General features: G+C 52.6%; 1 protein-coding gene across 1 annotated transcript; it reads right to left on the bottom strand.

The window, feature by feature from the left end:
* Positions 1-3: 3 nt before the first annotated feature.
* Positions 4-18,895, bottom strand: SUPT6H (suppressor of Ty 6 homolog (S. cerevisiae); the record flags this gene model as incomplete). The annotated part of the gene is made up of 34 exons (XM_010159501.1): positions 18,787-18,895; positions 18,146-18,304; positions 17,885-17,955; positions 17,207-17,402; positions 16,481-16,565; positions 15,825-16,098; positions 14,085-14,186; positions 13,478-13,594; positions 12,856-12,945; positions 12,235-12,377; positions 11,830-11,981; positions 11,245-11,343; positions 10,967-11,096; positions 10,711-10,861; positions 10,137-10,291; positions 9,363-9,558; positions 8,892-9,031; positions 8,698-8,815; positions 8,025-8,101; positions 7,717-7,852; positions 7,210-7,347; positions 6,751-6,918; positions 6,122-6,249; positions 5,437-5,644; positions 4,878-5,025; positions 4,521-4,663; positions 3,640-3,780; positions 2,593-2,788; positions 2,220-2,458; positions 1,850-1,963; positions 1,251-1,375; positions 675-787; positions 221-298; positions 4-132 (listed from the first exon to the last, which is right to left on the bottom strand). Coding segments are annotated over exons 1-34 (4,768 nt in total), but the record flags the coding sequence as incomplete, so codon positions are not given.
* Between the last annotated feature and the right edge of the window lie 5,813 nt (positions 18,896-24,708).

A 24,708-nucleotide genomic window follows, 5' to 3' on the forward strand; every position in this document is an offset into this window, starting at 1 on the left:
AGCCGTACTGGCGGGACGCCCACTGTGCAGGGGTGGCGTTGGGGTTCTGTCCCTGGCCCGTCACAGCAGCGATGGCGCTGAACATCTGGGAGGTCATGTTCTGGGGCAGAGCGTTCACTGCACGGGTCAGGTCTGCAAGAAAGACTCGGCGCATCAGACAAAGCAGGGCCTGGAAAAGGAGCTCCCATCCCGATTCCAAGCAGGAAAAGCCCGCGCTGACCTGCCAGGTTAATGTTAGCTGGAGTAGCGTTAATGGAAGCTGGAGTCCTGGTCCGACTGCTGCTGCTGGGGGTAATGCCTGCACAAAATACAAACCCAAGAGAAACAGATTAGTTCTCCCAAAAGACAAATTCCTGAAACCCAGGATTTGAAAAAACACAAGCAACACTTGTACCGGGAAGAAACTATTTTAACCAGGGAATGGTGTTTGCAGAATTGTGTGGTGGGGGAGGGGACAGGGAGAACCCACCCGCTGCCTGCCTGGCCCGCTCTGCCGAAAGGTTCACCCTCTCGGCGGGGCCAGGGAAGCCGAACCTTTGAGCATTGCTTTGAAACTTCCCACTTCTAGAAAACCCTAGGATGTGTTTCAGGGACAAAGAACGTGGAATTGCCCTTTACTAATTGCCCCTCCCGTGTGACACCCATGAAAGAAACTCAGGTTTGGGGGTGCTCACCTGGAACAGGGTCCTGATAATGATCCTTAAACCAGCGGAAGAGTCCGTTCACGGTAGGGAAGACCTGGCCCCGGTAGCGGAACCCTTCCGGCGTCACTGTCACATACTCTATCCTGCAAGGGGCAGTGAACACACAAGAGGTGACAGGCTGCTTCGGAGCCATACCTACAGCATCCTCACACTAACAGCTCAGAGAACAGGCAACACCTACAACCTCAGGCGATGGCTGTACTTGTAACGAACAGACAGACCTAGCCAAGACCCTTTAATGTTGTTTTCAAAGAATTGCCCCAAAATACGATGCCTTTCCGTGCAAAAATCTGTCAGTCACTGCCTATACCCCAGTGAGACCCTCCCCATGGGGCAGGATGGCTGCGGCAGCCAGCTGGTTAGAAACACCGGAGCCTCCTGGGTGAGAGTTACAGCCAAACGTGGGTCCTTTGCTGTTGGGAGGGCAAACCCCAGGGAAGGGGAGCCTGACTTATAGGGACACTCACTGTGCTGGAAGAGCAACGGGCAGCAATAAGCTGGGATGTGGTACTGGGTTCCCAGCTGCTGGGCTTGCTTCTCACTTACCTTGGTTTGCCTCGAGGCTGATATCCCAAGAGGAATTTGCCAGGTAGATCTTTACAGGCACTGATAAAGTAGGGAATAAAGGTTGGCTTCTCTTTCTTGGTCTTTATCAGCAGCTCTTCCAGTTTCTAATGAGAGAGGGGAAGAGAAATGCTCAAGGAGAGCCTGCATTTTTAGCAACCCACCCTACGGATATCTCCCCGCCATGCTGCGGCCAGCCCTTCTCCCCCCCAGCCCCGATGCCAACGACCCACCAAGGACCACCAACCGCACCATTTCAGCGCAGGGCTGGCACACAAATGTCACCGGGTCACAGAAAGCCAACACTCTCCCTTCAGGGATATTTGCTGGCAGGAGAAACTTCTGCTGCTCTGGCATACCACACCACCACGTCCTAACTCCATTGCTCCAAGACTGAATCCCTGAGCCCTACAGCTGGAAAGTGACTGCCAAGCCCCAGGTAACAAGAAGAAGATCAGAGCTCAGTTCAGCAGCAGCTCATGCCAGACTCCAAGAGTTTAAAGACCTGTCCTGAGGCAAAGAAACTTAGACCATGTTCCTTTATCTCCCACCGAAGCTACGGCAGCCTGGGACAGGCTCACCTTCTTGTCTCCACCGTTGCAGTCCTGGTAGTATTTGTGATTCAACAGGTCTCGGGCAAAAGAAGCCATTGGCTGGACATAGCGAGCAACAATTTCATCCAGGTCTTCAAATTCCTTTGAACAAAACACATTTCAAGAGGTATTTAGGGTGTGTGACGAGGAACTCTGACTCTTATATCGCAGTCACGTTCCGCACAGCGATGCTGGGTGCTCGGAGAAAAACAGAGCTGAGTATTGCCCGAGAATCCGGAGAAGGACAAGGGAAGTTACTCTCCAACAGCCCTAAAGGAGCTGCAAGGATGGAAAGGCTCTGCCAACCCCTGCCAAACAGTGGCGCCTCCTCTCCCAGCATGCTCCGCAGGGCTCTTACCTCGGTGTTAATCCAAAGTGTGGAACCCAGGCTGAAGGCATTCTCCTTGCCCTCTTCTCGGATGTCAACGTGCTGGTAAATCCCGTCGTTCACCTTCCAGGTGACGGTCAGGTGGTTCTCCCCTTTGCTACTTGGCCGAATAATCACATCTCCTTGGTCCATGGTCTCCATCATCTTCTCAGCTTGCTTGAAGCTGATGTTGTGGAATGATGGGTGAGCAATGACTCTCTTGATGTAGGCTAGAGGACCAAGAGGAGTGGTTAGGCTTCCAAGAGTAACTGCTCTATTTCCAGTACATGTCTAGTTGTGGGTATTCTCCCAAAGCACCCTGGGAAGGCTGGCATTACAAGGGAGAGAAAAGCGAGAGACTCACTCGTCCGCTGCTGCTTTCTTTTCAGATCTTCTTCCTGTTTGTGATCCGCTGCCTCCGAGTCAAAGTCGTAGTAGGTGTCTTTGGGCAGTTTCCACTCATTGTTCTTATCCATCAGATCCGAGGTCCTGCAGGTCAGGTCTGCACTGAACTTCTCAATGTCGATCTTCATAATCCTGCAGTGAACGGTCATTCCCACCTGCAGCAGAGGGGCAGGCCAAGCTGAGCAGCCAGATCCCTGCTGACACAGCCTTCAAAAGCGATCCCTCCGTGCCAACCAAAAACCAGCTGATCCCCAAGGTGACAAGAATCGAGAGATGACAGGAAAAACGGGCAGTCTACTACCTGTGCCCCACACCACACAGCAAACTGCACATCTGGAGCCCAGGAGAATTAAGTTTGATGTTTTAGGTAGCTTTAACAATGGGAGGAACCTCAGGATGTGCAGGAAAGCAGTTAAGTCACCCAAAAGTCTGCTCTCATTAAATGGGAAACAGCAAATACCACAACAAAACCTGCAATGTCTTAGTTCAGTTAACCATGCCGAAGTTAACGGCTCCCTAAAGAAATGCTAATCTCTGAGCCTACAGGATTATCCATCACCTGGACTGTCAGCAGGGACCCCAAACGTTAAATCTCTACATTAACACGTGATAAAAATACATGATATTGTTTCTTTCTGAATCCCAGTCCCTGTGCCGAGCACCTCCACAAATGAACTGAGACAGAAGAAAAAGGGAGGAGAGAGGGAAAGTGACCCTTGGTATCTCACAGCCGTTGGGTGAACTCTTTAGAAAGCCATAAACAAAGGAGAGCTCTGCATTAGAATGCCTCCTGGTCTCCTAAACCCAGACTTTAAGCCAGGCTATAATAAATCCTCCCGATTAACATGGTTCCCACCAGCTGCCAAGGGAGATTTGCATTGTGGGAGAAGGCCACTAACCAGAACCCGCTGCTGATTCCAAGTCCTTCAATGAAAATAAGGTTTGAAAAGTCATTGAGGGAGCAGCGTTATTAGTCTGGATATGTGAAAATCCACAGCTTCCATACCTTCACCCTCTCTTCCGGCCGCTTGACCACCTTATCGCTAAGGAATTTGGTTGGGATGAAGCCAGCGACGCCGTTATCCAGACGCGTCTTCACTCCGATGGCCTGACCTGGGCACGAACCGCTGTCAAAGTGGTTCCAAACCTTGAGTAAAGCAAAAGTAAAAGTCATTCAACTTGAAAACAAAATAGCCCTGGCAGCTCACGCTCAATCAAGTCTAAAAGCTGCGTCAGCAACGCGGAGCAGCCAGCAGGGACACGTGGAAGGGCAAGGGACAGAGGACTTCCCTGATCGCTAGCCACTAACGCAATCACTCCACTTCAGTCCTGGTCAGCTTGTGGGGCTTTGCAACCAGGAAGGTCACAACTTTTTCGGAGCCTGAACACACCCCTGCAGCCAGGGCTGGTTTCTAATCAATGCTATAGTGTTAAAATCGCCATAGGGTGTTAAAACGATGGATTATCACGGCTGGAATTCAGCCGGGTTTAGAAGAGACCTAAAGTACAGCTGCATTAAGCAGCAGGGAGTCCAGTAAGTTCTTAAAACTGAGAAGGTGGCAGAACAACTTTCTGTTCTCAGCGTCACGGGCAGTTTCCCTGCGTAGACGCAATCCTAGATGGCAAACAAGCCTGCTTTATGTATTTTCAAAGAACGGGTCAGCTTAGCCCCAAGGCCATTTCACTAAAACCCACAACACGGACCTGCCAGATCCATACTGAAGCCATTAAAAGTGGAACAGATTGTATTTGCAGCCAAAGGCCACATTCAGGTTGGGATCCTGGGGCAACTGCAGGCACAACCTTGGCTCTGACACCTCACCTCCCAGGAACCCTACACAACGCTCACGCCTGCCGACAGCAGACTCCTGGCAAAGGCAGACCCACCTCGCTGAGCTCTGGAAAGTTATCCTGCTGACAGAAAGGGCACTGCCAGAGGCCAGTTTCATCATTCCGTATCGCCTGGTCGTAGCTCTCTCCCTGTGGCCGCCTGTGGGCTATGCCAGTCACGTTGCAGATGATCATTTTACCTGTGGTGCGATGGGAGAGGAAAAGGAAAGGGTGAAAAACCAAAAGCCAACCGCAGGGCAGGGCAGTTCCCTCGGTGAAGGCGTTAGGAGACTACTCAGGTACTTGAAAAGTTGCTTCAACCACAGCAGCAACCTGACATCCCCCTCCCCAAGATCCCTCTGCCCCACGTTTACACATCCTACGCCGACAGGATGACAGAAACCAGGGACGTACCTATATAAAAAGTCTCTGGGGTCTCTTTGGTCAGCATATTGAAGACCTCTTCCGTGTTTGGAGAACGGTACGGGGTTCTCAGGTCCTTGTACCTGCAGCTGAGCTCAGCTCGAATGTCGTATAAAGTGATGTGCTTGTCACCGTAGCCCTGCGTGGTATTCAAAGGTTATAAAGCCGTGAGCTTTCTGAGGTGAGTAGGGAATCCGGTGTAAGAACTCAAGGAACTTATCAAACAGCAGGTTTACAAAAAGAGAGGAATGCACAGGGGACCACCAAACTCAGTCCCGGGATGTTGAGGAAGTCAAAAGTACCGGTATATTCAGAAAAAAGTCAGATCATTTCAGGGAAAACAGCTTAAACGGGCTCCTGCCCCACGTGCACTCTGTAAGCATTTACTACAAGCCGCAGTCAGACGCTGAATACTCATCGTGGCTGTTTATACATTACAACAGCTAAATGCTCCGCTCCTAAAAAGGGTCACCAGCTATAAAACGTAAGAAAATGAGCTGGAGAGCAGAGCTTCCCCTCTGCTTCTCAGCAGCAGGAACCCCCAGCCCACCTGTCTTTCCAGTTCTTCAGCAAAGGCATCCAGATCCAGGTCTTTCAGGCGCTCAGGGTTTTCCAAGATCTCCTCTAGAGCGCCTGCGGGATTAGCATCCTCCGCCGACTCGTCATATTCCAAGGCATCCACTGCCATTTTTCTGGCCCATTCATAGGTTTCAGGGTGCACCCTGGACCCATCTAGGACTTCGATGTAGGAATCGGTGCTGAAATACAAGGGAAGCGGCGTTGGGATAAGGACTCTGCAGGGTTCCACTCACCTCCCTCAGCTCAGTGACGAAGCACGTGCTGCTCTGCCACGCTGGGACAAACTATTCTAAAAAGGACCTCAATGTCAGTTGTGGTAGGACTAGGCGGAAACAAAGCAAAAGCGCACCCAGGTTACTGACAGATGTGACACTACGTGAGGGAACAACTGGTTTTAGTTCCGTTGCTCCTGCCCACAAAGGGTCTGTCAAAGCCTAGCGAGCTGTACAGCAGTGTTCTGCAGCTCGCAGAGCCGCGCTGGTTTAGCTGCCCTCAGGGGTCAGATTAATAAGCAGCAATAACTGAACTTGGCCAGCGATCAGAGGGGCCACACAGAAACTCCAGGGAACCTGGACTCCGCCAAACAAGATTCCTGGGGCCTGTCGCTCGCGCTAACTCCAGACCCCGCGCGAGGCTGAATGCGACCCGACACCCACCTATCGCCCAGCGATGCCGTGTCGATTTTGATGAAGCCAGCGCAGTTGATAAACACCTTGGGTCCCATGTGACACATCGTAACCAGCTGGGTCCTGTTCTCCAGGCGCGTGTTGTTTTGTTTTAAGATCTATAGAGAGAGGTAATTAGTAGAAACCTTGTTATTCAAGCTCAAAGGTTCTCCAGGAAAGGCAGAGGATGGCCACCGTGGTGTTCAACGCATGGCACAAGCCTATCACAACTCAAAGTGTTGCTCCCTGCCTGCAGTCTCCCCGTTACACAAAAGCAAACGACTCCACGTGGAACAGCTCCGGCTTAGGAAAAGCGTTGGCTCTTTGCCTCGTGTTTTCTACAGGAGGGAGGCGTCTCAACACCGTACCAGTGCTTCCGTTCCTGCGGGTTCAGGAGCTAGCTAGGACTGACAGACCTGCTTGGCTTTATCAAGGATGTCAGCCCATGCACAGCTCCGGGGTGAGGCGCCACGAGATAACACAGACGACACCACTCGTCACCGGAGCCGTCAGCTCCATCCGGCACACGGGAGCCTGACTCGGCTCCTAACTGCCGTCAGGCCGCCCGCACGTTACTGGCGATGCGCTGTTTGGGTAGGCAGGGACAGGAGCCACCTTACCTTGAGCAGGTGAGTGCCCTTGCGTGGTCCCAGGCCGCACACGTACTGCAGCAAAGCCTGGCTGTGCGGGTGAGCGATGGCCCGGTTGACATCCACTCCCACCTCGTTCACGCGGTTTATGAATTCGCAGTAGAGCGCGTTCAGCAGTTCCTCCTTCACCACGTGCTCCTGACAGAAAGGAGAGACGTTAGGCTCGCGAGGAGACATGTGCAACACTTTGTCACGAGTAAGCAGAGCCAAACGCAACCTGACTGGCTCTGGGGAGCTGTACTGCACCTCAGTTACCCCTGAGAACAGAAGGGCAGGAGGCAGATAAGCTAAAGGAGGGGGGAAAAAAAAAATAGGTGCCATGTAGCCTGAACACGAGACAGAACAGGCAGAACTTGCACCACTGCAACTGGGCCCAGGCCTCCCAGGCCACTTTCTCTCACAGAGAAGGATGCCAGGAGGCAAAGTTACCTGCAGAGGGTGGAGTTTGAGGCAGAGAATATCCTCATCGGAGCTGCAGACCTGGGCAAACTCTATGAGGGGGTCCTGAATGCGGCGAGCAAGGGAGACGGCTTGACGCAGCAGAGGTGGGTAATCCCGGAACTCATTCTGCAAGCAGCAAAGAGCCATCAGACAGGGACTGGAACAAGGGAAGCGTTTGGTGCTCAGGGCAAAGAGAACTGAGAGCAAAGGCTCCCGGGAACTCTGCTGTGACTAAAAATGGAACAACCCCATCCGCTCAGCCCAGCAAGGTGCATTTCGGACTACACCAACATCTACTTTGCACATCTGCTGGTGCTGATCTCTTCAGGGAAGCCTAAATGAGATGTTTTGCCTTGATCCAAAGACCAGCATGTCACTGTCCAGATGGATCATGAGGCAGGAGATGAGGCAAGGCAGGGCCAGCACAACAACTGGAGGACGAGACAGCACGAATGAGTGACAGACTGAGGGATAGCTGGAATAATGAAGGTTCACCTCTGACTTCTTGCTGTTCATGTAGAGGATGGCCAGTTCATTGTCCACCAGCTCCACTCCGATAGAGGACAGCTGCTGCCCTTGATCCAGCTCATGAACAATTCTCTTTACATCCTCCATCAGCATCTGAGCATCCCTAGGGAGAGTCAGCCAAGGGGATTGAGAGAGGAGCACAAAGCTGGGTGCTGGAATCACTCAGGGAGGTCACCCCACCGGGTCACCTCACACCACGGACAGAAACAGTGAGGTGTGGACAGGCATGAGGAAAGGACTGCAAAGAGCCTGAGAAGCAGAAGGAAAAGACTGACCTGTTCTCGCCTGCAATTGTCACCACATGAGGCTTCTTGTTCAGGAGGAATTTTTTCAAGGTTTCAATATCTTGGTTCTGGAAAGGAAAATAAGACAGAGTAGAAAAGCTAGAAGGTTCCAGTACAGAGCTAGCTTCCAGTCCTGGGTTCCTATTTCACATGGCAAATCCTCCCCCACCGCCACCACAATATGGACATGGCTAAATGCCTTCTCCACAGGCCGGCCTGGCAGGTCCTGACCACCATAAGGACAGAGAAGCTCTGCAGAGGACAGACTGAAGGCATCCCACACTGGGGTTAATCTGTGCAAACGGGGAATGGAAATCCAAAGCCAACCCAAGCTCCAGTAGGCCCCGCAGCCTCTCACCATTATAATGTGATCAGGGAAAGGGAAGAAATTTATTGTAGCTGGGACCAAACTCACAAAGCCCCAGTCAGCAGAACTTGGGAATGGCAAGGCCCTGCCGCTCCCTGTAGGAGCAAAGGAGATGAAGTGAAATTCAACTGGAAGCAACTGTTCTGCCAGAACAATTACAGGGTGGAAAAGAGGCTGAATCCTTGTGCGTGAGAGTGACAAGGCCTGAGCTGTCCTCAGACTGACTATTCCCCTCCAACCCAGAGTGCACTGCACAGTACCAAAAGCAAGGTGTAGACATTCGTCTCGATGGCTCACCTTCTTTTCCCTTTCTTCCTCACGCCAGGCGTTCCTTCTCTTTGTGAAATGTGGCAGCCGGAGGAAGTCTGTAACCTCGCCCTCTCCGTTGACAAGGGCACAAAACACGGGGTGATCCCTGCCAAACAGGAGATCACTCAGACAAGGAGGACTGCTAAAGCTGTACCGAGATCCAGAGGCAATTTCTCTCCTACCTGGCTGAGGAAAACGCAATGCCTAGCACCCGAATTCCCTTCCCTTGGTTTTCATCCATGAAATCATCATCTTCCTCTACTTGCTGATCAGGACGGTATGAAGCTACTTTTAGCCAGTTGTAGAGCTTCCGGCTGCAAGCCTGGCAGAACAGAGGAGAGAGGGGTGAGAAAACGAACCGCGGGGGCTTCGGCATAGCCCTGCTCCAGCGGAAGGTCACGGACTGCGCAAGGCAACACAACGGCATACTCTGCCAGGATTGGGATCATCTCTCCAGAACCATGGAGCCCATCCTCCCTCTCACTGAACTATCTGCTTTTTCCTCCATCCTTGTGAAAGAACCAGACTCAGGCCCCTGCCTGCGTCCTCCTCCCCAAGAGCCTGCGCACGGCCTGTCAACAGCTCGCCACGGCGCAGGGCTGTTCGCGTTTGTAGCCCAGCTCTGACTCAAACCCACCTGTCCCCCATCTCACCTTGAGGACATACTCCTTGGCTTCCACCAAGAGCTTGTTCTTCAGCTCTTTAGCCATCTGCACGTAGAGGAACTGGTTGAGGGACCGCTCGATGGCCATGGTACGCTGCCGATTCCACTCCTGCACCTGGTGACTGAACTCATCCCGATAATAGAACTGCTTGATCTCCTCAAAGTACGTCTGCTCGCTGCCGTAACTGCAAGACATACGAGGAGAGGATGCAGAAGGGCTCCGAGTGCCTGCACTGACACCACCACCCACGGGGTCCTGCACAGGGACGCGACGGCAGCACCGCAGATTCAGTGAGCTGACTGGAAAACGGAGAGAAGACCCAATCCTGCCAGCAAACACCCCTTTAGCTGCAAAAGCCACGCTGCTGGCGAGATCGCAGCTGCGTGCCACGCTAGTGGGGCCTGATCAGACTAACAGGGTGGAGAGGGGCCTGATCAGACCAACAGGGAGCAGCCCCCTGCCCCTCCAGCATGCCCACACTGCATGGCGTGGCTACTCAGACGTACGGGGAAGGAACCGAGGAGCCACGCAGCGAGGGGGTTGGGAAAAAGCATCGCCTTTCACAAAAAAAGGGAAGGCTTCACAGTTTGCCTTCAAATGAATTACCCAGATGTCATCTAAAGGTTTCATTAAGAGAAACAAAAAAATCAGGAGGCTGTTTGGCTCTGTGGTGCAGGAAACCACCAGGCCGTGACTTCCAGGAGTAGCACTGGATGAATGAGCTCTGCCAAGGGATGGATGGCACAGCCAGCGAGGCCTCACCCCTCCACTCCTTTCATGTCAATGCTGATGTCTATAGTGAGCAGTCCTTCCTCCTCTGCCAGGCTCATTTTCAGGAACTGGTCATCTCGTAGCTCCTTCGCAGGCTTATTCTTCAAGTATTTAAAGGAATAGGCATAGTGGGCTTCATCAATATCCTGGGAGAGAGGAGAGAGAGTCAGCATGCATGCAGGGCGTTCCGGAAGAAAGACCCCTGTGTACCACAGCAGACAATGGGTTTTATTCAATATCCCCTCGCCCCTATGCCTGCCAGTTTGCATTTCCTTCCCCAGCAGGACACAGTGGAATTCATTCCCAGTCCCAGAGAAGCGGGAGACCGTTTAAACAATTGAAGGCAACATCTCAAACAGCAAGAATCAGATCTGATGAAACGCCGAGACTAAAAACGCAGCACGCTGCTGAGCTGGCCTCTGCAACAGCCCCGCTCACACGCTGCTCTAAGATTCATCCAGTCGCCACTGACGTGGGAGAGGTTTTCAGATGCAAAAATGACCATTTGTGTGTTATTTCGATCCTTTCTTGAATTGAACCATAGAGTCAGAGTTCCCATCCTTACCTTCTTCCCCTTTTTGGTTGGGGAAATGTTGATTTTAGCTCTTTCTTGGAAAGTCTGTCTCAGGACCTGCCTGACCAAAGGCTCCCTGGCTATCTGCAAAGCCACCATGTACCGGGCTCCTTCCAGCACGGCTTCAGGGCTGGGGAACTGACTAAAACCAAAAAGGCAACAGGAAGGTTAGGACCTGGGAATGCCCCCAAATCCCCCCCCCGTGTCACATCTGCAGGATCTCCACGAAGATCCCCCACACACTGACCTACACACATAATCCTTGGCCAGCTCCAGGGGCTCGGCAGGGAACTGCTCCGTCTCGTGACGCTGGTAGCTGTCTCGCAGATTCTCTCCAAACTGCTCAGGTGTCAGACCAAACTTCTTAGCCAAGCCATCTGGAGGAAAATAGCCACAAAAACAATGAGAACGGTATCGGAGCTTACACGGAGCAAAACTACCAGTCCTCCTTCAAGAGGTGAGCCACACCACCCGGAAGAACACGACACACCCTGCAAGCTCAGCATGCCAAAGCACAGCCCTTACCCAGCCCAGCTGTTTGACAGATGGTGTACATATCCCGACGGGAAGCCTGCTTCAGCTCAGGCCCTTTCTGCTCTTCATCTTCTGCATCCTCCCCTTCACCTACAGGAAGAATACGTTTAGCAAGGCCTCTTTACAGCAGTATCCAGCCACCTGCAGCGTGTCAGAAGCACAGCGAAGATTTCAGACACAACCTACGTTGTGCATCAGAGTCCCTGAACTCCACAAACACATCTCAAGCAGCCTTAAAATTATTCAGGGTTAGAAAAACCCCCTGAAAATGTTAGCTTCTCTTCAGTTTCACCCTTTTGCAGTTTTAATAGCAGCATCTCTGGGTTGCACAGTAAAACCCACACCGAGGTGGCTGATCCTTGCTCTGACCCCTGCCATGAGGGGTGGTATTCAGACCATCAGAAAATCAGCACCTTAGAATTTTCAGAAGTGCCTGGGTCTAACCTGAGACAGAAAGGAACAGCCGAGATGCTCTGTGCAACCACATGGGCTTTTCAACAAACTTTCTCACTATTCTTTTGAACCAGGATTTTCAACCAGCCCACAGTTAGGAGACTATCAAATCCGAGGACAAACCTTCCTCCTCTTCACCATCCTCTCGTGTACGCTTTTGCTTCTTTCGAGCAGCCTTGGCAGCATTCTGCATCTTGGGGATGTCTCGCCCATAGTACAGCAGGAAGTGGTTATACACGTCCTTGAGCTCATCCATGGACTGCACGTCCTTCAGCCTACGGCATGCAAAGTCAGCACGTTACACGCCGCTTGCAGCTGAGCTGTCGCGAGAGCATTCAAGGAACCTGCTCTGGTACAGGTCAGGCAAAGGGAGCACTTGGGCTCCTCTTCCAAGAGGGTTTTATCTCGTTAGTGGCTTTGTGGGGAGGCTAAAGTCAATGCACTGCAGTGGCCAGAGAGACTGTGCTGTTTGGGCAAGTTAACGCACACTTAAGACATTTTGAATGTAAGAAAGTTATGGCATTGTACCTCTCCATGTCAGTAGTATCCAGGGCCCTTATTCCATCTGCCAAGGGCTTGTCTGGGTCAGCAGAGATTTGTTCGTACTGATAGGCCTGCATCTTCTCAAACAGACGTGTCAGGTTCTGCTTGCGGATCTTCAGCTGGGTCCACTAACAGGAGAACACAGATCTCCAGTGAAATGCAGGGTAGCTGTGTGTCCCACCTGACTCCTCCCTTCCCAAACAGGGGCTCCCAGGACCTTGGGATATTTGTCATATAAAAATAATCGCCCACAGCCGAGTCCAGATGTCACACATGTGGCAGGTCTCATCTCAGAGATGGGATTGTGTTAACAGAAGAAAAAACAATCAAGGTTGGGCTCTACCTGACAGTAGAGAAGGAACCTGTGCTCCTTGCAGGAAAGCTCCCTACACAAAAGGAACTCTGAAGAGCAAGGACTGTTTTGGACTCTCTTTTGTCAGATAAACCTTTATCACCACATGATAGCAAACATGAAAAAAATATGGGTTAAAAAAAAAGCACACAAGGTCTCCATGGCCAAACCAAAATCTGCTGGAAGTGTCAGGGGCTAGGTGGGAAGACATATTAAATGCTGGTGGGATAACGAGCAGGGAAAATGCCCCTCACCTTCTCATCCCACTGCCAGACCCTCCACAAGTCATTGATGTGCAGCTCTGGCTCCACATACTCCTTTCTGTAGAAGGCGATGAACGGGACCTGGGTCAGAAACGAGATTTGTCAGCACCAAGCAGGAAACTGGGCTGCTCCTGGCAGCCAGGAGTACAGAGAGCGCTCCTGTTCCAAGTGGGAGAACAAGCTAACAGGGCAGCACTGCGGGAGATGTACCAAGCCATGCCCCAGCTCTTGAGGCCATTCCACATCACACAGACCAAAGAGCTTCTGCAACGTCAGGCAACACCTCAGACAACAGGCTGAATGGACCAAGCAAAGCTCAGGATACTCGGAAATTCCTCCATCTCCCTTAGCATCATTTTGTCCAGGAGCAGGGAAATACGATGATAGCAGCCCCATCAAACAGGCCTTAAAAACCTGCATTGCCACGGCTCCTATGAGACGAGCTACACTTCCCAACGAAGCAGCATTTTGTCACAGGACAGGCAACCAGGTACCTCAGCCCCTTCTAGTTTGTTGCCCTAAATGGGTCCAGCAGCCCCTCTGCTAATCCTGCCTGGATAAGGAGACAGCAACTCAGACCTCATCGCGGCAATGACACCGAGTTGTGAACTACCTCAAAATGTTGATTTCTCATGAAATTCAGGGCTTCTTTAATCTTCTGGATGGTGCTGGGCCCCTTGCGACTGAAGCTGCTGCTGGCTTGTCCACGGTCGAGGTAGTCAGAACTTTCCTAAAAGGAGAAACACGTTGTGTTGATGGTATTCCTGAAGGAATTCCCCAGCTAGCCCAAGCCAAGGCCGGAAAACAGTCCCTTGGTTAGCTGGGAACACCGGCTTAGCTACACACTCTGGTTTTAGACCATCTTAGCCCTGACTGGCTTCAAGGAAAACAGAGAAGCAGCATTTGGCCAAGGTAAGTGATGGTTAAAAGCAGGTCATGGCTAACACCAGTTTAGCCCTAAGAGTGGTGACACAGAAATCTTTCAATGGCTCGACAATTACTCTGCAACTTCTCCGTGTTCCCTTCTGTCCTGTTTTATGGATGTGGAAGTGAAGACGTGTGCATGTTAAATGACCTGCTCAAAATCAGAAAATCAGGAAGGCAGGCGTATTGGGCACCACATTCCTCTGAGCACCCTCCTGGAAACGACGTCTCCAGGCTGGAAATCTGCAGCACCTTCAAGTCCTCTTAGGACGGAAGTCCCGGGGATAGTCCTTTACCTGCAAGGAGATGGTGGGAGTGGCAAACGCGTTCCTGTAAATCCAGTCAGCTTCTTCCTCCAGCTCATCATCTTCAGCACTCTTCACAGGGATGGATCGCAACTGTGGAAAGACGAGAGGATGAGCAAAGGCACGTGCAACGCCCGGGCTCAGGCCGCCACGTCTTCAAAAGGCCTGGAAACTACTGGTTTGAGCTGCAGGGTTTTTATGGGGTCTTAGTATCGCTCACGCCCCCAGGGCTTTGCTGAGGATAGCGCTTCAATGTCTGCACCTTCTGAGCGCACAGGAAACCTCCCTCAGGTTTACACTAGGTAAAGGCAGCCAACAGTTCTGTCAAAGGTGTGAAATCTTCCGTGATGATCAAGTCAGGGTGGGCCTGCTTCCTTCCAGACTCCCAATCCTGCTCCAGCTACATCCCCTGTTCCAATCTACCTGTGCCTGTTCTGGCCCTGTTACTGCTTGTCTTGCTGCAGCCATAAAAGAACAGGACATAAAGCCACTCCAAACCTCCTCTGGGCATTTATTCCCAGCTGACTCTTCTCCAGAAGGCCGGCTTTAATCATCACTGACAGCCATGGACAACAAAATGTCTCAACAGGCCACAGTCGTGACACACAGCATTCCCTTGTGCTGTGCACATGGCATGGGAAAAAGGTCCTTTGGAAAGGCTGACAGCATCAGATGTCCCATTTTACAAGGGGAGGTGACGCACGTCTGTGTGGACTTACTTTAACATATGCCTGAGGGAGATGGAAGAACATGGGCTGTTCAGGGAAAACCTGGCAACGGGGTGTAATTAAGGAAAAAATATGAGATGCCAGAATCACGGAATGGTTTGGGTTGGCAGGGCCCTTAAAGCCCATCCAGTCCCACCCCGTCATGGGCAGGGACACCTTCCACCAGACCAGGTTGCTCCAAGCCTCATCCAGCCTGGCCTTGGACACTTCCAGGGATGGGGCATCCACAGCTTCTCTGGGCAACCTGTCCCAGTGCTCCCCACCCTCTGCGGGAAGAATTCCTTCCTGATGTCCCATCTCCATCTCCCTCTTTCCATTTAAACCCGTTACCCCTTGTCCTGTCGCTCCCTGCCCTTGGAAAAAGTCCCCCCCAGCTTTCCTGTAGCCCCCCAGGCACTGGAAGGGGCTCTAAGGTCTCCCTGGAGCCTTCTCTTCTCCAGACTGAACCCCCAACTCTCCCAGCCTGTCCCCACGAGCCCTCCAGGATGATTCTTAGCGGCACAAACAGGGCTCCACACCGAAAGCAGCGTAAATGCCAACTGTTTGGATAAGAGCGCTAACAGAAACACCTTGTACGCAACAGGTACATGTTGGCTGGCATACGGGGGAGGCTAAAAAACCCTAGCAAAACTTCTCCAGCACTGCAGCTTCACTCTTGTTGTCCGGAGGGACAACCCATGTTGATTCCTAAGAGCACCCAGCAGGAAGCACATGGCAGCAGAGCACAAGCCCTGCACCGCTCCTGGGAGTGCAACACTGGCACCCGCTGGCGAAGGAGAGACGATGCCCAGTGCCCGGCCTGCCCGGCCAGAGCGGCTGACGGTGTCACTGGTATGGCTGAAGGCAGGGTTTTACTCTACACATTTGAAAGGTGGGATCTTCAAAAAGGGGGAAATAAAGCCCCAAACCCCAGCCAGAAAGCTGGCCCGCAGGTCCCAGGCCTGCAGCGCTCGGCGGGAGCCGAAACGCTTTCTGCCTGCGCCCCGGCATCCTCTTCCCTCACCTGGAACCTCTCAGGCATGTCTGTCATGCGGATCTCGTTGTCCTGGTCCGTGAGGTGACTGCTCTCCAGCTCACTGGGCTCGTACATCTCGAAGATGCTACGGCGACTGACGCGCTTCTTGGCAGTCTTTTTGGGTCGTACACGGGTCTCCCCTTCGGTTTCTTCATCCTCATACTCATATTCCTCCTCCATCTCCTCATCGTATTCATTGTACTTCTCAAACTCATCATAGTCGAAGTCCACACCAAAGATTTCCTGGGCTTCCTGCAAAGCACTGGAAGGCAAAAAATTCTCCTTCAGCCCCAAGGTGCAGTTTACAGAACATCTTTCTACCCACAGAGGTCAGAACACTTAAGTCTAAGCTTCAGTTTTGCACCTAGGTTAAATAAAATCACAGACAGGAACACAACTCTGAGCTTTACGTGCAAATACTTAAGGGTTTTGGTATCCCTGTAAAAAATCTGGGGGAGAGAGGAAAGAGTCAGACATTTAAGAGATCACAGACGAAATGCTCTGCGTTTAAATTTACCAGGTTCCTTCAGGGAAAAAGAGACCAGCAGTATCCAACTGCAAGCTGAATGACTCTGCAGTTGCAAGAATCAGGTAAGCCAAGCACTGTTTTTGAGGCTCTAGGCCAATTTCCAATCAATACTTACGCATCTGTGTATCCAGGGAGCTTCTTCCGCCATTTTGGCTTCTTCAGAGGTTGTCCATCGTCATCCACAATGAAGTCATCGATGTCTGGACATGGAAAAACAACTCAGTGATCAGGACACTCGCGTATTCAACTGACACCTCTGACAAAGCTCAGCTCAGTCAGCGCCAATTGTGAGCCTCCGCCACAGATTCAGGCTGCCGCTGGCTCTCAGGCTACCCAGCTACTGACAGCATCTCCCACGCCAACCTCAGACATTCCAGGAGCCTGAAGCACACTAACAAGCTAAAAGGAACTTCCAGACACAGGCAAACCCCTGTGGCAACTATCAGCAGCTCAGGGCACTGAAAGTGCTGTCAGAAAAGGCCTTGCTGCTCTGGCCAGCAGACAGCAAATCTCTTGCAGTGGGGTACTCGCAGTGGTGACGGGCTGACACCAGCGAGGAGGTGTAGGGCAGGCACGTGCTGTGCTACTAAGTACCAAACGGTGTCCTGACTTCCTTCCTTTGAAGCTTTTCCGTTTTGGACAAGCTTAGACGAGACCACCTCAGCAAAAGTAACGTGCTTCTGGACAAAGCGGTTTTGACAAACTAAACCTGCCACCCAGAAATGTTTAATTCTAAAGACTGCACTAATTAGACCAGCCAGAGCTTGGCCAGATCAGGGCTACAGCCTTCGTGCTTTAATCCTAGGGCAAGCTTTGGATGCAACTGACCACCCATACTCACCAGATTCATCTTCCTCCTCCTCCTCTTCCTCTTCTGGCGGAGCAACAGGAGCTTCAACAGCTTCGCCTCCCTCCTCACCTTCACCATCCTGAAAGATTTCTTCAGCGATGGCTTCCTTCTCATGTTCTTCTTTCCCGTAGTCTTCCTCTTCGTCATCCTCATCATCGGACATTTTTCGCACACGCCTGAATTTTTGCTGCGAGCAAAGAGGCTTGTTAGCGCACACAATTCCTGGCACAGACACTCAAGCTCAGTGTGCCCTCTGCCAGGCCAGAACCACGCTTCCTCCATAGGCACCGGAGCGGGAGCAGGACGGAGCCCAGCGCAGGCACAGAGGGAGAGGAGCCGTTCCCTTGGAAGCCCCCAGCAAGCGTTACAGAGGAGCTTTAGGCCCTGGGGTCAGCACTGTGCAGGAGATGGGTTCCCCTGAAACCATCACGCAGCGGTGGGAAGGGTACAGCAGACTTTAGGAACCCGAGCGAAGTGTTTTGCAAGCTCTAGGAAGCCGGTTCCCAGTTTCCTGAGCAGGGAGAGATCCTGCTTCCTTCAAGTGCTCATATCTCCCTTTCCAAGGGGGGCAGGAGCAGGCGGGAGGCACCGCTCACTCATCCCAGGCAGAAGCCCACCCCCCTTCGTGCTAAACCACACCATTAACAGCAGCATGGGAAGACAACTCACTCTTTTGACTTTAACACCCAAGTTCTCTTCAATGAGGTCAAAATCATCATCCTCCAGGCGGTCATCAAAAGCTGAGAGAAGGAAGCAGAGACCAGTTACACTCTTCCCTTTACACATCCAGGAAGGGGCCAACGAGTGAGAAGGGTACAGCTTACCCAGCTCACGCAGACACCCAGGGCAGTGGGAGAGCTCTGCTCTCTGGCAGGGCAGCACGAGAGCATCCCACCACAGCCCGCTACGAACGACCATCATAAAACTTACTGCGCTTCCTCTTTTTGTGGCCAACATTGTCTTCAGAATCTCCAGAGTCACTGGCTTCTTCCTCCTCTTCCTCTTCCTCATCGTCATCATCGTTAATGAATCCTTTCAGGTTCCCCTGCTCATCTTGATCATCCAGGTTCTCCTCCTCCTCCTCCTCATCTGGGGTGGAGAGCAGCAAGGGTTAGACATTTAGTCGCTGGTTATCTGCCAAGCCTCCTTCTTGGCTCGGTGCGAACAGCATCTTCCTTCACACTATCCACAGAGAGTTTTAACCGAATTACAGAACCCAGCCAGCTGCTCGTGCCAGAACCCCACTCCTCGTCCCGCGGTCTCACGCGCTCTCTGCGGAGGGAACAGGTGGAGAGCTCACACTGGGAGAATTCCTTGGCTTTTACTGTTTACTATCAGATCGTGCGACTGCAAGTCCCCACGGGGGTGAAGCTGCGTATTTCCTATTGCCAAACGTAAAGACCAGCTAAGCGCTTGGAGGAAGGGAAGCACTTAAACAGCTGAGATTATCGACTACAGATGGCCATGCTACTATGGCAGTTACTGCTCCATCTGCAGAGTCACGGCACGTAAAACAGAGCAGCGATGCCCGCAGCCAATTCCGCAAACGCAGAACAGACAGGCACACTCACCATCCTCATCCTCCTCTACGAACTTCTTCGTCACTCTGGGCACAACCTCCCCATCCTGGTTGTACTCCTCCTCCGACTCCTCCGCTTCGCTTTCGACGAAGTCAGACATGGCTGCGGCGTCTCACACACGGCCCCGCAGGACCTGGGGAAAGAGCAGACACCCCTCGCATCAGCTGAGCGAGCAAAACACGAACGCTTCGGAGAGAAGACAGCTAAGGCAAGAGGGTTTCAAATTCTCTCTCGAGGCCTTGAGTTACCCAGTGTCTGCCTCGCCTGGACATCCCTATCACCAGGGATCAGGCAAGTGCTGCTAGCTGCTGTCAACCCCGCAGCCGAGCTCCTGGCTGCGGCCGAAGCGGCACACGCGGCCAAAGCCCTTCATCCCATCCATCCCCTCCCACACGGCCAGGAGAGCATCCCCATGCTGCCACCGATGCTGCACGGCGTTAGGCACGCAGCCCAATCAATTAGGATCTTAATATGCTTAATCCTCACTCAGTTAATGAAGCCAGGGCGACCCCGAGAAGGGCCTTGACTGAGGTGCGACTGCAGGCTGTTGGCGAGGCTCTGCGGAGCCCCACGGAGCAAACGGGAGAGGGGTCAGGGGGGTGCTGCAGGGTCGGGGCTGGGGGCTGCCCAACTCCACCACCCCGCAGAGCCGTGGCCGGGATGTTCCAGGCCAGGGGCCTCTGTCCAGAGATCAGGAAGTAACAAGAGACTAAGAAACAGGGTGTTTTCTATATCCAGAACCTCTTGTTTCATGGTTTCCCTCACCAGGGATTTCTGGAAGCAGTATAAATCAAGCTTGGCACAAAGGGAAGTGTGTGTCCATAAAGACACGGCTCGAGTTCTCCCTCTGAGCCTCCCACTTTTGCGGTCACTCAACTTGCTGTCAGTGTTAAAATGTTCAAAGGTGGGGTATTTTTTCAGTTCCTTTTGACATACACCAAACCAGCGGCAGTTTACAAGAGTCAGCCATAAGAAAAACCAAACCAATTCCTTAAACACCAGCTCAGGAAGAAGCTCCAGCCTCTGGGAAAGTACAAAGGGAAGCTCGGAGGAGGTGTCAGATCTTAAAGCCAAAACCTCCACGTTAAATTACATCTGATGTCATTTAATACACAAACACACACAAAAAAGGAGGAGAAAAGAATTCCATATGCCAGGGAACGACACCTAAATAAACAGGCTTCCGAATGTTCCCATAATTCCTTCCCTACCGCAAACAAACAGCTGAAGGAAAATCAGTCCCAGGCGGATCAAGGCTTCGCCACCACCCTTCTTGTGCGCAGGACTTCTTGTTCTGCCCCAAGACCCACACATCTGGGGCACAAACAGAACAACTTGGAGAAAACCAAGGACTTATTTCTCAATTAAAGAAAAAAAAAAAAGGACATCGCATGATCTTTTAAGTCTTAAAATATTAATGGCTCCGAACGAATGGGTCGGACGCGTCTCGTTAAAGAAAACCCACGACAAAGACGAGGGCAAGACCTCTGCCAGATTTCAGACACGAGCAGATAGCAGCTCATTCCCCTTGGCTGCAGATTACATGGCTGAGGCCAACATCTCCAGGTGCCCCAGACAGGCAGGAATCGCAGGGGAGCAAGTGCTCCCGGACAGGACATCGCTGCACCGGCTTGGTGCACGGGCACGGGGCGATCCCCGCCCTCGAGGACACTGTGCAAGTCACACGTGGGTATTTAAGTATCCCTCTCAGAATTAACGCTTCAGAGGGCAGCCCAGATGCCTGAATACGTGCTCCTGAAGCATATCATAGAATCAGAGGATGGTTTGGGTTGGAAGGGACCTTAAAAATCATCCAGTTCCAACCCCCCTGCCATGGGCAGGGACACCTTCCACCAGACCAGGTTGCTCCAAGCCTCATCCAGCCTGGCCTTGGATACTTCCAGGGATGGGGCATCCACAGCTTCTCTGGGCAACCTGTCCCAGTGCTCACCACCCTCTGCGGGAAGAATTCCTTCCTGATGTCCCATCTCAATCTCCCTCTTTCCATTCAAACCAGTTACCCCTTGTCCTGTCACTCCCCGCCCTTGGAAAAAGTCCCCCCCAACTTCCTTGTAGCCCCCTCAGGCACTGGAAGGCTGCAATGCCACAGATGAATGGTGTAACTATGTACCATAGAGGAACAGGAATGGTTTTATTCACCAGCCTGTGTATGAATATCATGTCAACTTCACGCTTTCTCACCAATTCATCTACAGGTATCCATCGGGGTGTACTAACAAACATAAAACTGGAGGTTAAGTGGCTTTTCCTAGAGCATTTCCAAGCCTAAGAACCTCATTTCTCTCCTGTCCACGACCAACACACAGATCCAGCGAGCAAGAAACCCTCCCCACCGCAGCACCGCAGGCAACTTTACTGTTCTCTGCCAGGGACGCGTTTCGCTTGCAATTCCGACTCTCTTCCTCATCGCTTGTTCTACCAATTCCTGGTCATTTCAGTTCATGTCAAAACAAATTTGTCTGGACACAGGGAACGGCTGGGACTTAGGAAACCCATCTCATCTAATGATCCAGCCGAGCAGGTTCTACACAAGCCAACCACCCACAAAATCATGCGCTTCCAGCTCCAGTGAAATCCACCTCAGGACAGCCGGGATGTCACTCAGCATGACAAACGGAAGCAAGGGTAGCTCTTACCAAGGAGATGTTGAAGCAGATACGGACTAAAAGTGCCTCTCCCACCCCCCCGGCTCCAGAGAGGCCTGTATTTGAACTAAAACAGGACAGGGAGGCAGGCAGAGACTGTGGCTAGTGCGGGCGGAGGTGCAGAGCAGAGCTCAGAGTAGCACTGCCACCCAGCAGGAACCCCCGGAGCAGTTGGTCACACAGGGAGAGCCCTGCTCCAGCAGCACAGCTTACCTGGTTTGTGGAAGGTTGAAGAGCCTAAAGACTGAAGAGTGTTGGGCCAGGACACCTGTATCATGCTACAGGCCTTTCCTCGGGGCAGCACAGCAGCATCCCTGCTCCTGGAACACTCCCAGGAGAGGGTCAGAGATCGCTGCAGCACGGGAGCAAGTCCTAAATTGCACTAGGGCGCCAAAAACATAGGGAGACCGTGCCTAAACCTGCATGCTGACCTGTACACAAGCAGACAGGCTCCAAGAGGTGATATATGTACACACGGCTTTACCCCTACAGCCACTAGACACCGGCCAAGACGGACTAAGGACAACGCCAATGCAGCGAGCGGTGCTGCGGCGGCACCACGGCAGCCGGCGAGGGAAGCGTGGGTGCCTCCACACCGAGCCAGGCACCTCGAGCACGGACAGCCTCTCCAGCCGGAGCAGCTCAGGACCCCTGCTTTCAACCCGGGCCGTCCACACTCTGCTCAGCTCAAGGGCACAGTGGCAACTGTCCAGAGTCCACAGCTCCTTTTAACTGGGATAACCCCCGAGCTCTCTTGGCTGTCAGTACTGAGGTGGCAGAGCTCTGCCGGGCTGGACGCTGGCTGCAGGCAGGGGTTAGGGGAGGCAGAGCCTTTAGAACAAGTGCTGCTTTGTGACAGACCTGAGAATTCTGGAAAACAGACATTCAGATACCTGTAAAGCCTTGGCCACGCATCCAGATACCTGCTGGCTGCTCAGGAGCGCAAACCGTGGCAGCGACGGAGCTTTTGCACATCACACGCCGGCAAAATGCGACCCATCAGGTTTAGAAATGGAAATACACAGCAAAGCGTCAGAATACGTCAGGGGAAAAAAACTCCCGCGCCTTGCCGGTTCCGGTGGCACTCCGGCAGAGCGAGGATGGCATCGGGAATGGCAGCGCCCCAGGCTGAGCGGGTGTGGGGCGAGGGGAAGCAGCAGCATCTCACGCTCCGCAGGCACAAGGATGCCCACTAAGGCGTGAGACCTCAGCGGTGCTCAGAGTAACCAAGGAGCGGCCTCACGCCGAGAGACGTGGATTATTCAGCCACCGGCCTCAGGATCTCGGCGTCAACGCTCACAACAGCAAAACCCAGTGCTGACCTACTTGCTGAAGAGCAGCAAGCCCTTGACTTCTCCCCATCCTTCCTGGCAGAAGCTACATCAAGGCCCTGACCCACGCTAATACTGGGTTTGAGAGCTGTTTTGGGGGCAGGAGGGGAGGGTTTGGACAAGGATTGTTTTAACCTCTGTCATTTCACAGTTCAACTCACAGTCCGCTTAAGATCACGGAGGTGCACAGAACCTCATTACCACCGAGCTGCTTCGCTCAGTTCCCACATCTACACTCCAAAGAGTTAAACTGGAGTGGACTTGGAAAGCGCTGGGAGAATAAGGCGGCTGGGAAACCTGCCTCAATTAAAACGGAGCTCCTGAGGAAGCCCAATCTATTCATTTTGTCAATGAAGCGCTCACGAAATTAATTTTAGCATGGCCCGAGTACACCCACAGGAGTAAAAGACTGTGACAATAAACGGCTGATTAGGAAAAACCCGAACGAACTGCAAAGGTAACGCCACCGTTCCACCCCCCCGAAGCTCTCCCGATGAAATCAATGTTGGTTCTCTTAAAAAACAAAAGCCGTGGTTGAGCTGGAACGCGTGGATTTAACACTAATGACTAAGCAGTGATCTCCAGGCTGCGTCCCACCGCAGAAGTCGGACAAGATCCTATTAGCACCCTTTAATTTGAAGCTCGTGAGCCTAACGAAAACATCCCCGCGAAGCACCGTAAGGCGCTTGCACCACAACAAACCACCTTCCCGGGCGCCTCGTCAGCACGGAGCTTTTCCTCCGAGCCACCTCTTGGAGCGGGCAGGGACCGAGCTCCGCCGGCGCCTGCCAGCCCTGACACGGCATCAGCAACCTCCAGTTTCGCATTCAGCTTTTTTATCGCTGCTTTACGGATTTCTGAAGTCAGGACCTAAACCAGAGACCCCCACCCTCCTCGGCGGCAGGTATGCAACGGGGCACGACGCCGACAGACGATGCTGCGAGGGGCAGAGCCTGGGTGGGCAGCCCACCGCAGTTCGGGAACTTCCCATATTTTGTTAGTTTGAACGCTCCTCGTCGGTCCCGCTGCCCCTGACGGTACCGGGCGGCGGAACATCTCGTGGCAGAGTGCCAGAGTTTGACAGCATGCTGTGTGAAAAAGCACTTCCGCCTGTTTGGTTTAGACCTGCTGCATCATAACTTCCTGTAACAAACAGAAAATCGATGTTCCCTCCTCGCTTTCTCTGACCTGCCCGTGACTTCATGTACCCGCACCGTATGTCCTGTCAACAAGCTTCTCTCCTAAGGTGAGGAAACGAAGGATTCGCCTGCCTGGAAACTTGCTCGGCTGCCCCGCTCCTGCCCCCACCCTTTCCATCACTCCCTTTTGAGACGGGCTAACCTCAACTGCCAACGATTCCTGCAGCGGCGTGATGATGCTCTCTACTTTGTTCTCTGCTCCTTTGAATTAACTCCAAAATATCCTTTTTCAGGCTACGGCGGGGGGCGGGGGAGAGGAAAGTTGAAGCGATGTTTTAAAAGCAACAATTGCTGAGGCACCAACAGCTCTTTCCTGAAGAGCTGATGGAGAGTGAACTGTTGCGGTGTCTGTTACCTTCATGGCGCCCCACTGCCATCGCATCTTCTTTATCACGCTAGCACTCGGTATTATCTCGGCTCCGCAACTTCTCACAGCCTGGCTTAGCTATCCCAAGTAATTTAGGATTGAATCTTCCTGCTCCACATCACCATATTCAGCAAAACACACGCAGCGGAGATGACTGTCAAGCCCCACAACCACCTCCCCGCCCCTGTGAGCGCCACCCACCCTGACCCTTTATTTGCCACCCTTTGGTCAGTTGTTAACCCCCCAAAAGGGCCTTCCCCAGGCCCCTCAGCTTTCCATAGAGGGCCTTGGGAAAGGCTGCAGAACCAAAGGCAGCGCTCTGGGCGCTACAGGAGGGGAGGGGGCGATCC

Source organism: Eurypyga helias, unplaced genomic scaffold (genome assembly GCF_000690775.1).
Source record: "Eurypyga helias isolate BGI_N326 unplaced genomic scaffold, ASM69077v1 scaffold45899, whole genome shotgun sequence".
Taxonomy (NCBI): domain Eukaryota; kingdom Metazoa; phylum Chordata; class Aves; order Eurypygiformes; family Eurypygidae; genus Eurypyga; species Eurypyga helias.